The sequence below is a fragment of the Heptranchias perlo genome, chromosome 16 (assembly GCF_035084215.1).
Source record: "Heptranchias perlo isolate sHepPer1 chromosome 16, sHepPer1.hap1, whole genome shotgun sequence".
NCBI classification, from domain to species: domain Eukaryota; kingdom Metazoa; phylum Chordata; class Chondrichthyes; order Hexanchiformes; family Hexanchidae; genus Heptranchias; species Heptranchias perlo.
This window is the reverse complement of record NC_090340.1, coordinates 33092970-33105571: the sequence shown is the minus strand read 5'-3', so window position 1 is coordinate 33105571 and position 12602 is coordinate 33092970. Positions and strand designations below refer to the sequence as shown.

Genomic DNA, 12602 nt, shown 5'->3' with positions numbered 1-12602 from the left:
CATCTGATGGGATATCTTCCCTAAACACGTCTTTTGCATGTATGTCCAACTAGATATGCAGTATATTCTCAAATAGCAATTTATTTTAACTGCATGGCTCTTAAAAGTATCTTTGGCATTAATACCATAGTTGCACTGCCTCTGATGGGTTGGTGATATATTCACTAACTGGTGTGGTACTAAGCCATACAGACCAGGAAGGGCTAAAGCTTTGATCCCTGTTATTGCTGAGTTAGTTGATCTCAGCCATGGCATCGTTAAGGGCATTACAATTGATTACAGGGTCCCTGGGCCAAGGGAGAAGAGGATTGCTATCCAGTGACCCTTACTGGAAAATGTACACGAGGACAGTGAGTTTGGCAGTGAAGGCTCTATCTACGTGCACCTCCCCCACCCCCCCCTCACCGATAGAACAGCTTGCTAATGCTATCTAGGTTCACACATGATGAATGGCCATGTAGATGATATAGCAGTGGCATGCTGATGCTTTTGAAACCATAACACAGCAAAAGTCACCATCTTCAAGCTAATGGTCATTCACAATTTGCAATGGATACCATTGGGGTCCTATTTATATATGTTTATTTGTGATTTTCAATTAGCCTCCATTTTAATTTCATGTGAATACCAGCTACCTACATCAGACAGTAGTGGTTTTGGGTGGTGGCAGGGTGGGGGTGTCAATGTCTTCAGATCTACTTCTAGGTCACTGAAGCATCAATCCCTACTGAAATGAATGGAACTTCTCCAGCACACAGCATTTCACTATATCACTGAAACAACTGAGGTAGGAAGGAGATTTAAAATAGTAGGTCCCTGAAGCGAGGCATTTGATGTTATTTGACAGGTAACAAATATAAATGTTTTCCTACTCACAGCATTTAGTACTTTGAACTGAAAGTACTTTCCCCAGACTTCCCTTGTAAAATTATGACCAGGATGACTTGACCAGAGTCCTCCTCAACATCTTTTGGGACACCCAGTGAAGATATTCTGGACCTGGGTGTATGACCTTTCATGAACTAGCATTCAAAGCATTCCGTTCATATGATGCAGGCCATATTATGGCCTGCCTGAACAGATGCACTCAATCATTTTAGTCAGAGAATAATGTGTATTATGCAGATCAAACAGGTCCACTTCTTTGGGTTGGATTCTTTTTCTGGAGTACAATTTGCAGTGATCAGCTGAAAGCTGTAGTTCTCTTCACCCCTGATCCCATCTCTCCTCCTCACTTAGAGGTGGTTAGATTGCATGGATAGCTCCTTGCTTCTCTTTGCCACAGACCACTAAATATCCCTCAAAATCTTCTGATCATACAGTTAATGCAGGTACATGATGGTATCTGGAATGAGCCCTTTGAGATCGCTAGAATAATGCTTGATGTGTCTTGAAGTAATTGCATTATATAACAAGAATTAGCAATCCAAATTACTGATGCATTGTAGAACTTCTGTATCATAATGCTTTTATTTTTTCATGTTTCCAACTGAAGAAACACTTATTTCAAATTGACAAGATTTTTTTTTTTACAATTTATGTATGTTTTCCATTATTTGTAAGCTACTGCTTATCTTTCATATCATAGTATGTACAGCACAGGAGGCAGCCATTTGGCCGATTGTGCCTGTGCCGGCTCTTCAAAAGAGCTATCCAATTAGACCCGTTCCCCTACTCTTTCCCCATATCCTTTTGTAAATTTTTTCCCTTCAAGTATTTATCTAATTTCCTTTTGAAAGTTACTATTGAATCTGCTCCCACCACCCTTTCAGGCAGTGCATTCCACATCATTACAACTCGCTGCGTATAAAAGAATGTTTCATCGTTGCCTCTGGCTCTCTTGCCGATCACCTTTAAATCTGTGTCCTCTGGTTACCGACCCTTCTGCCACTGGAAAGTGTTTCTCATTACTTTGTCAAAACGGTTCATGATTTTGAACACCGCTATCAAATCTCCCCTTAACCTTCTCTGTTCTAAGGAGAACTACCCCAGCTTCTCCAATCTGTCTACATAACTAGTCCCTTATCCCTGGTACCATTCTAGTAAAGTGAGTCAAACACTGTTTGCCTTTATCAAATTTGTGCTGACTTTTATTTATTAGCCCATACTTTTCCAAGTGCCAATTAATTTTGTTCCGGATTATTGTCTCCAAAAGTTTCCCCACCACCGACATTAGGCCTACTGGCCTGTAATTGTCGGGTTTATCCCTCTCTCCTTTTTTGAACAGGGGTGTAACATTTGCAGTCCTCCAGTTCTCTGGCACTGTCCTCATATCTAAGGAGGATTGGAAGACTGTGGCCATAGTCTCAGCAATTTCCACCCTTCCCTCAGTAACCTAGAATGCATTCCATCTGGACTAGGTGACTTTTCTACTTTGAGCACTGCCAATCTTTTAAGTACCTCCTCTATCTATTTTTGTCCTATCCAGTGTCGCTACTACTTTCTCCTTTACTGCTACAATGGCAGCATCCTCTTCTCTAGTGAAGACTGACATGAAGTCTTCATTTAGTACCTCATCCATGCCCTCTGCCTCCAAGAAGATCTGTATTGTACCTAATTGGTCCCACCCTTCCTTTGACTACCCTTTTACTATTTGTGTTTATGAAAGACTTTTGGGTTCCCTTTTATGTTAGCTGCTAATCTGTTCTCATATACTCTCTCTCTCTCTGCTGCTCATTCCCTTTTTTTAAGATCTCCTCTGTCCTTTCTGTATTCTGGTTCTCTCCTGTATTATGAATCTTACATTTGTCATAAACCTCTTTTCTCTGTTTCATATTAATCTCTATACCTTCATCCAGAGACCTCTAGCTTTGGATGCCCTTCCTTTGCACCCCCCCCCCCGTCCCAGTCGGAATTTGTGTACTCTGTACCCAAATCATCTCCTCCTTGAAGGCCTCCCATTGTTCAATTACTGTTTTGCCTGCCAATTTTTAATTCCAATCCACCTGGGCAAGATCCCTTTTTAACTCACTGACATTAGCTGTCCTCCAGTCAAGTATTTTGACATTTAATTGTTCCTTACCCTTTTCCATAACTATTCTAAACCTAATGATGATATGATCATTGTACCCCAAATGCTTCCCCAGTGAAACATGCTCCACCTGCCCACTTCATTCCCCAGAACTAGATCCAGTACCGTGTCCTTCCTGGTTGGGCTGGAAACCCACTGTTCCAGAAAGTTCTCTTGTACACATTCCAGGAATTCCTCCACTTCTTTGCCCTTTACCCTGTTACTGTCCCACTCTATATTGGGATAATTGAAATCCCCCATTATCACTACCATATAGTTTTTGCATCTTTCTGTAATTTGCTCCTCAATCTCCTTCCCACTATTTGGTGACCTATAGTATACACCCAGTAGTGCAATAGCTCCTCTATTGTTCCTTACTTCTAACCAAATAGATTCTATCTTTGACCCCTCAACTACATCATCCCTTTCCAGTGCTATAGTTTCTTTGATCAATACTGCCACCTCTTCCCCCCGCTGCTCCCCCCCCCCCGCTGCTTCCCCCCCCCCCCCACTGCTTCCCCCCCCCCCCCCCGCTGCTTCCCCCCCCCCCCCCGCTGCTTCCCCCCCCCCCCCCGCTGCTTCCCCCCCCCCCCGCTGCTTCCCCCCCCCCCCGCTGCTTCCCCCCCCCCCCGCTGCTTCCCCCCCCCCGCTGCTTTCCCCCCCCCGCTGCTTCCCCCCCCCCCCCCCCGCTGCTTTCCCCCCCCCCCCGCTGCTTTCCCCCCCCCCCGCTGCTTTCCTCCCCCCCCCCGCTGCTTTCCTCCCCCCCCCCCGCTGCTTTCCTCCCCCCCCCGCTGCTTTCCCCCCCCCCCCCCGCTGCTTTCCCCCCCCCCCCCGCAGCTTTCCCCCCCCCCCCCGCTGCTTTCCCCCCCCCCCCCCGCTGCTTTCCCCCCCCCCCCCCGCTGCTTTCCCCCCCCCCCCCCGCTGCTTTCCCCCCCCCCCCGCTGCTTTCCCCTTCCCCCCGCTGCTTTCCCCTTTCCCCCGCTGCTTTCCCCTTCCCCCCCCCGCTGCTTTCCCCTCCCCCCCCCGCTGCTTTCCCCTTCCCCCCCCCCCCCCCGCTGCTTTCCCCTTCCCCCCCCCCCCCCCCCGCTGCTTTCCCCTTCCCCATCTTTCCTGAATACCTTGTAGACAGGAATATTAAATCCCCAATCCTTCCCTCCTTTGAGCCAGATCTCTGTTATTGCCACTAAATCATAGTCCCATTTGGTGACTTGAACCTGCAGCTCACCAACCTTATTTACCACACTATGCATTTATGCACGTGCACTCCAAACTCATCTTAGATAGCCTTGCATTTTCCCCCTGCCTAATCCTTCTTATTTCTGAACTATTCTTTATTCTAATGCTGCTTGTCTCTCCCAATCATCTGTGCATCTTGTTTCTCTTCTCTACAGTTTCATCCTGGTGTCCATCCCCCTGCCAAATTAGTTTAAATCCTCCCCCACAGCGCTAGTTAACCTTCCTGCGAGGACATTGGTCCCAGCTCTGAGGAGGTGCAACCCATCCATCTTGAACAGATCTCTCCTGCCCCAGAACTGCTCCCAATGCCCCAGGAATCTGAAGGCCTCCCTCCTGCACTAGTGCTCCAGCCACACGTACCTTCTTATCCTACTATTCTTATACTCACTAGCGTGTGGCACTGGGAGTAATTCAAAGATTACTACCTTTTGAGGTCCTGCTTTTTAACTTTGTCCCTAGCACCTGAAACTCTGACTGCAGGACTTCGGCCCTTTTCCTTTCTATGTCACTGGTTTCCACTTGGACTATGACTTCTGGCTGTCGCCTTCCCCCCCCCTCAAAATGTTCTGCACCCTCTCAGTGATGTCCTTTACTTTGGCACCAGGGAGGCAACGCACCATGCAAGACTCAAGTCAGCGGTTGCAGAAATGCCTGTTTATCCCCGATTATCGAATCCCCTTTGAGTTGTGAATTTCAAGAACCCACTAGCCAGCCACCAGGAGCGATCTAACATCAATCCCTCCTTTTTTCATTCCCTTACAAAGGGGAAGCTGTAGCTTTCAGATGGCATCCCTCTATTTGGGGATGCCTCAGATCAGTTACATAACTGGAGATGTGGCTATGTGACAAGTTAAACTTAGCATTTGAAACTTTGGATTGCTTTTTTATTTTGTAATATATTCCAAATAGTTGGGGCAGTTGGATTTCTGATTTATGTGTATCCATGAGAGAATACTAAAGCAGTAACAGCAGATAAAGGCTTAATTTAAAGGAGGAAGACCTGGAAGGATTGTACCATCAGTCCAGTAATGAGTGGAGTTCTATTTAACTAGTCCTAAATATTTACCTGCTACATAAGTAGGAGCTGTTCAATAACAAGTATTGGTTTAAGAGAAGTTTGGGGAAGAAGAGAAGATGCAAGTTAGTTTAATATTTTCTCAAGTTTTTGGGTTCGAACTACAAGAACCCACCTTTTAGTCAAATGGAACAGTCTGCTTCTTGATAACTAGGTGAGACCTCCTTTATTACTTCTCTCTCTAAATGTATTATAATTTATATTAATTTTATTCTGAATATTGTATTTTGTAGTTCTAACCATGCAGGAAGCAGGTTATTTAATATTTGTGACTTGCTTGACTAAGAAAATACCTATTTTATAACCGTCTGTTTATTTGATAATTGTAGTGTGGTTGGCTTGATGAAATCAGTTTGATAGCAGATCACAGTTTTTAACCACATTTGGCTGACCCCCATGCCTAATTGAGAGAGACCATAGAGGAAAGAAAGGCAATGAACATAGAAATGCAGTATGAAGTATCCATTAAAAACATCCTTTTGTGGCGGAAAGGCTGAGTGCCTAATCCATCCATAATGCCTACTCTGAACTTTTCTATGTTGGATTAAAATGAACACTAAATAATTCTACTTTTCCTAAGGCCCAATGCAACTAGATGATCTGATAAAATTTACCTTGCAATGATGTCATAAGAGTTGACCAAATCTTGAAGCTTCATTAGTGTACAGATCACAAAATATTGACTTTTGTATTTGTTAAACAGCTAACATTTTAAAAATGTTTTTGAAGTATCTTTTGATTAATATCACCCCATTCCCAATTACATAGTAACAGATTTATTGCACCAGCAGAAGACTTCATTTGTATCATTTATAAGATCTCCATTTATCTACACATGTACCACTTGTGAATTGTTGCTTTGGTCATAAAATTTGTAGAGACCAGTCATGATTTTGAGAGGGAATCAGTAAACCCATTTCTGGTGCATCGTTGTTTGCATGCAATTGGTTAAGTATGCAAAGTTTGGAAAAATGCAACTTGGCTAGAGTCTTAACTTCCTATTAAAGATTATCAAAACTGACTGCGCAGTTGGGAAATTGCACCCAAAATACGCTCAAAATTGTACTGCTTAGATACAGTTCAAGTTTCCACTGAAATGCTTTTGCATAATCACAAATGTAAAATCTTTCATGAACCAGCGTAATAGAACGTAATAGTTTAAATTTTTTTTCTTTGCATTAAAAAATATTCATTGAAGTACAGTATTTAAAAGTGGTAACCTGGTACAATTTCATTAATACAGCTGACAAAGGGTTTATCACAAAAAAAATAAGCATTTTTAAAAGTGTCTAGACCTCCACCTACCTCTGAGTAACCTGATTTTTAAATCACTGAAAATGACTTAAAAAACTATACTGAACCATTTACAAATTCATCGGTGTAAACTAGTCAGTTCTTTAGTAAATTAAATTTTTTTTGATATGTAAAAACCTTTGAAACGTGCCTATTAGTGCCTGTGCGCCTAGGAAAATGAGCGCAACTTGAAGAGCCTTCCCTACCCAGGGCAATTGGCAGATACGCGCAATGTCGACATGGGGGCTTGGCCAGTTTTGTGGCTGGGGCCTGATCCTGGCGAATTGAATCTTAAACCAGCGTAAAAGATCGTGGAAAACCCTAAAGTAAGTGGTTTTGGGATTAACTCACTTGCTTTTAAAATTCCCCCCATCTATTGCACTGGAATCTGAGCACAAAACTAGCGGAAACTCTACACCAATCTTCAATCTGCGCTGGTTCCCAGGTACAGCGGTTGGGAGGGTTTCTTTTGCTTTTGTTGGGACTTGTTGGCTTATGTTGAGCTTCTTTTAGTTTGATTGGACCACATGTTTCTTTCCTATGTTAGTGATGCCCTAAAAGGGGCACTTGTGCAGATTCTTGTTTGGTGGGGCAACGCAGTCTCCCTTATTGGTCCATCAAAAAAGGTCCAGGTACCGTGCAAACCTGCAGGGTGTTTAACAGGACCAGTTGAGGCGGTGTTGGAGTATCCTCACGGCAACATCACATCCGGATCGTGTTAACCATTTGGGTGAAACGCATTTTTCCCCTCCCCTTAGCAAACCATCGCCTTTGCGCCCTCACCAGTGAGAGCGCATCCGTCCCCCTCGCCCGGCGAGGATACCTTGTTGCAAGGCATTAGGATTAACCCCGAGCACCGTGAGAGATTTTCCTTTGCAGCCACTCTGTTTCCCCTTTGGCCCCAGTCTCCTCCCCGGTCGTGACGTTCGGGCGGCTCCCACACATGCGCCCGCCGGCACAGACATGGACTGTGCTGGGGCTGCCCACATGGTGTAGGGGCTCTCGGCTCCCGGCTCCCGGCTCAGTGCAGCAATCGCGCGGCGACCGAAACCATGGGCAAGAAGAAAACCAACAAGTTCTCGCGGCCGCAGTTTTCCCCCATTGGGTTACCGAACATCGCCAGCGGGGTGGAGGAGGAGGAGGCGGCTGCTGGAGAAGTTTGCTCGCTGGCCGGGGATTTACTTGAGAAAGTAAGTTTAGCAACTGTTTCCCTCGGGCTGTGTTCTTACCAGCTGCTCCCGTGTTGCATTTAAATGGAATTCAGTTTTTCCCCATTTTTGGTTGTTTTTGGGCTCGATTCCTTTTTAAGTTCAGGATATTCAACTACCACCACCACCCCCCCCCCCCTTCCCAGTGGAAGCGGGCGTCACCAGATAGCAAGCCAAAGTACCTTGAAAAGAAGTTTCGTACAGCTTCAGAGAGCAAATAAGACATCCAGTACTGATGGAAGAAGAGTTATAGAGGAGGTGCTTGAAGGCATAGTCAAAATTGTTAGTTTTGAGGAGTCTTTTGAAGGAAGGGATGTGGCAGAGCATAGACATCCAGGCAGAGCATGCCAGAGTGTGGTCCAAGTAAGGCCATGTAACAACTTTTAGAGAAGGATTTTAGTTTGATGTGGGGACAGGGAGCCAAAGGAAGTTGTTGGGGACAGGGAAGATAAGGGAGCAGGACTTAGTATGGGATAGGATATGGTGGTGGAGTTGGGACAAGTTACAGTTTATGTAGGGTGGAACTTGGAAGTCTGACGAGAGTGTTAGGGTTGTCGAGCTTGGAAGTGATAACGGTGCATATGATTCAGTGGAGATGGACAGTGTTGCAGTGGTGGAATAAGTAACAACTTGCATTTATGTAGTGTCTTCAACGTAGTAAAATGTATCAAGGCGCTTCACAGGAGCGATTATCAAATGAAACTGAGCTACATAAGGAGATACTAGGACAGGTGATCAAAAGCTTGGTTAAAGAGGTAGGTTTTAAGGAGCATCTTAAAGGAGGAGAGAGAGATTGAGAGGGGGAGAGGTTTAGGGAGGGAATTCCAGAGCTTAAGGCCTAGGCAGCGGAAGACACGGCTGCCAATGGTGGAATGATTAAAATCGGGGATGCGCAAGAGGCAAGAATTGGAGGAGATGGAGGTCTTGGAGGGTTGTAGGAGGTAGTAGAGATAGGGAGGGGCGAGGCCATGGAGCGATTTGAAAACAAGGATGAGAATTTTAAAATCGAGGCGTTCCCGGATTTAAAGCTCAGCTCAGGATCAAATGGGACACCAAAATTGAACATCATCAGTTGAGTCTAACCAAACAGCCAAGGCAGGAAGAAGGGATCAGGGTGCAGAGACTTTGGTGGGACATCAACAAGGATATCTTTTGTTTTACTAATGCTAAATTGGAGAAAGATCTTCCCCTTCTGTAACTTGATGTCGGACAAGCAGTTGGATAGAACAGAGTCCAGGGTGATGGTGGAGAGGTAGAACTGGGTGACATTGCCATTCATATGGAAGCTGCCCCTTGCTTATAGATGATGTCGATAACGACCAGGCCAGGTATGTGCTATCTAGATGTGGAAAGAAGGGTGTCAACAATGGAATCTTGGGGCACACCCGAGTTGATCACATGGGGACAGAAGGAGAGGCCATTGCCAGAAATGTACTGACTATGTTGACGTTTAGGAGTAAAACCAACAGTGTACAGTGCCATGGAGCTGAGTCAGAGAAGATCAAGGGTGGGGGAGGTAAGTATGGAGGGGGCAGCCACAGAGTGATATGAGATTGGGACTTTGAGTATTGGAGCAGATTGGAAGGGGGAAGCTGAGGCAGCTAACTGGATATCCTTGAACTTCAAGTCAAAAAAAATCCACGAGCTTCTCACACTTGCCATTGAATTGAAGATGCAGATTAGCAGAAGAAAGGAGACAAGGAAGGTGATTTGTTGCCAAGAACACAAATCTTTGGTTATCCTTACCTTCTAGGATAATGCTGGGATGTTAGGATAATTTGACCATTGTGAGGAAGGCACAATGTCACTGAAGGTGATCTAGCCAGATCTGGCACTGAACCACCAGGCCAGTTGAGTGCTAGGTGCGTTTAAAAGCTTGCTGCCCTCAGATGTAAGAATACAGGGGTAGAACTGCAGATGGTGTAATAGTGAGGATTGCGAGGGAATTGAAGGAGCCAAGGGAAGTAGGGGATCTGTTAAGGAGCTGTCGTGTCGTGGCATGCGGAGGGCCTGACAGGATGCTGGAATGGGAGCTAGGGGTTAGTTTTTCCAGAGCAAAGATTTGGAGGGAGGTTGCTAGGTGCTGACGCTGAAGCAAATGAGGAAGTGATTGGAGAAGGCTTTATCAACAATCGAAGCCTCTGAGATGGTGAGAGTGGATGTCGAAGTTAATCTGTAGCGTTAGGTTGAGTGAAGAGGGTGCAGACAAATCGGAGGAGAGGCGACTAGAGGATTTTAGATTGAAATCATCAAGGACAAATTGCTATTTGGCGCAGAGGGTGTAGGAAGGGGAGATTACAGCAAGGAAGTTGCTATGGAATTTTAAGAAGTTGGCGGTAGAAAGTGAGGTGCTCAAAGAAGGAGACGGTCCGAGGAACATCTGTAGGGAGGTGAGGACCTGCACTACAGAGTTATAGAGCCACTGTTATAATTGGACTGACTCATTTCAAATCAATGCAATTTGCCTTTGCATAACAATACAAAATAATGAACACGTCATGCTTCCCCGCATCAGTTGTCTTTCTTGACTTAAACAAAATAATTCCTAACCATCCTCCTGCATCGTAATCTGTGTCTGGGTGAAAGTCTGCCCTAGCAGCTTTCGGTTTAAAAACCTGATTGTCACTGTGTCTCATTGTTTCTTTTTTATCTCCGTGTTCACCACCAGAGGTGGGGGCCAATGCCAGACAACCCCTACAGAGCACCTCGTACCAGAGTTGTGTGATGTGTTTATCCACTACTGAGACAGGCTGACATTCATTATAGTCTTTGGTGAAAAAAACTTCAATGGGTACCTCGTGAGCATTTGAACCGCCAATTGCTCTGTAACTGCAGTGGAGACCCAGGAGCCACATACAAAATTTTATATTTGCATGTTTTCAAGTTGCTGATACAAACAAACCTTGATGTTCAGATGAGGCTGAAACAGTGCTCAAAATGTGTTCTCAATTTTTTTTGATGTCATCTAAATCCTCTGCTGCAATTCTTTCTCGGCACATTTCTGGGTGCCCAATACCTACCATGTAGTATTAATTTTTGTTACTCCTGGTCCAAGTTTTTCCTGACTGAGGGGAATTATCTAACTTGGTCTTCAACACCAAAATTATTTGCTAGTCATTTACTGTCTGTGAAGTAAAACAGCTTCATCTTTAGTTCTGGCCTCGTCTTACTAAAGTGTAAGCACTCTGCATGCTGAAAGATAGAAGAAACACACCTTAGAGCACATGCAAAAGACACGCTAACCAGTTATTATAAAGAGGACTTGTTATATCCCATACCTTACGCTATCAGATAAGTAGATATTGGGCATTGAGAGTCAACTCAGGAAGGTAAGCGACAGTTACAGGAGTGGCTGCACCACTGAACCTAACAAGGTATCTATGGCAGACTCAAATGTGTATCAGGGACATACCTGCTTACCTAAGTCCAAGGTGGTTAAACGCAGCTTGGCAGAGCCAAGGCTTAGGGACTCCCAATTGTGTACAGAGTACTGCTGGAGTTTTAACCAGCTAAAACTGCATAACTTAACATTGCAGAGCATTAGTATGCTTGTCTAGGCCAGTACCACTCTACCCATTAAGATATTGGCTTAGACTATTATCTGGAGCTGAGTGAAAAGGTCCCAGTGACAGGTCCATCCCTTCAGTTTGGATTAGTGGGCCATCTGGCAGGTTAATGACCAACAATGCTCTGGAGTACTGTGGACCTATCTAGCGAGGTATCTGTTACAGAAGATTGACTTGGTTCTGAGTTTACATCAACAGACATGTCATGTTTTAGCCACCTTGACTCCAAAAAGCTTACCAGACATTGTCTAAACTGTAAAGAAAACAAAGAGGAGAAAAATAGTGTGCATCTGCAAATTGGTAATCCATCTCATTGAATTGGCCAAATCCTCGTCTACATACGGGTAATAATATTACCGCCAATCGCATTGAAAACTGAGTTTCTCATTTGTGAAAAATAATTGGAGATTTTTAACTTTTTTTTGATTTACCTTGTGTTGCAGTCACTGCAGAAATTAAATGTGCGTTAACTGATTCAATCTGAAAGAAGCTCTACTTTGTGTAAAGCTTTAATTATATGAACCTGTTGATAGCAGTATTTTTATTTTGATTCACAAATTGCTTCCAGAAGTAAAGGAAAGCAGAATACCCTGTACCACTGAAGGCTTGTATTACTACAATTTCAAAGCAGGGTTACCACCATAAAATGCACACTCTTAGAATATTGGATCAGAAAGAAGGTAGACCAAAATGTTGTGGCCTTTCTGTGGGTTGTATTAAATGAGAATCAATTGTATAAACTTCTATGAGCATAGTACATAATCTTCACTTACAATTAACGAAAATTCTATTCTCTGATAGTTACAGAGTGTGTCTCCTGATGTCCGAGAATTTGCATGTGCAAATATTTCAAAACTTGTCCAGGAGAAAAAGGTGATCCCTTCGTTTCTGCAGAAAGACGCCATTAAGTGTTTGGGACCTATGCTGCTTGATCCAAGTGTTGCTGTCAGGGAGACAGCTGCTGGTGCACTCAGGTTAGCACTAAACATTTTTAAAGTTGTTACATGGACCAAATCAGACTTTGCTGATAACATTGTTAATTTTTTTTGGAATATCAAAATTTCAAAACTATAAGATTATAAATTACCATTACTTCCTGTAAAACTATTGGTGACTGTCAACTTTTTCATAATGGATGTCTTGTTCTCAAGTATATATAAATCATTAGGAATAATAATTATGTCAACTGCACCAGGGCCTAATTGTATTTGTAG

At 44.1% G+C, this 12602-nt stretch overlaps 1 protein-coding gene across 2 annotated transcripts in view; it reads left to right on the top strand.

Moving 5' to 3' along the window:
- The first annotated feature begins 7550 nt into the window (after window positions 1-7550).
- The window catches only part of heatr3 (HEAT repeat containing 3), a 35874-nt gene continuing 30822 nt past the window's right edge, over window positions 7551-12602 (top strand). For both annotated transcript variants that reach the window (XM_067997476.1, XM_067997475.1), the window contains exons 1-2: window positions 7551-7804; window positions 12190-12362. In XM_067997476.1, coding sequence (XP_067853577.1) covers window positions 7667-7804; window positions 12190-12362 — 311 coding nt within the window. In that variant the 5' untranslated portion in view covers window positions 7551-7666. The remainder of the gene's footprint in view (window positions 7805-12189; window positions 12363-12602) is intronic.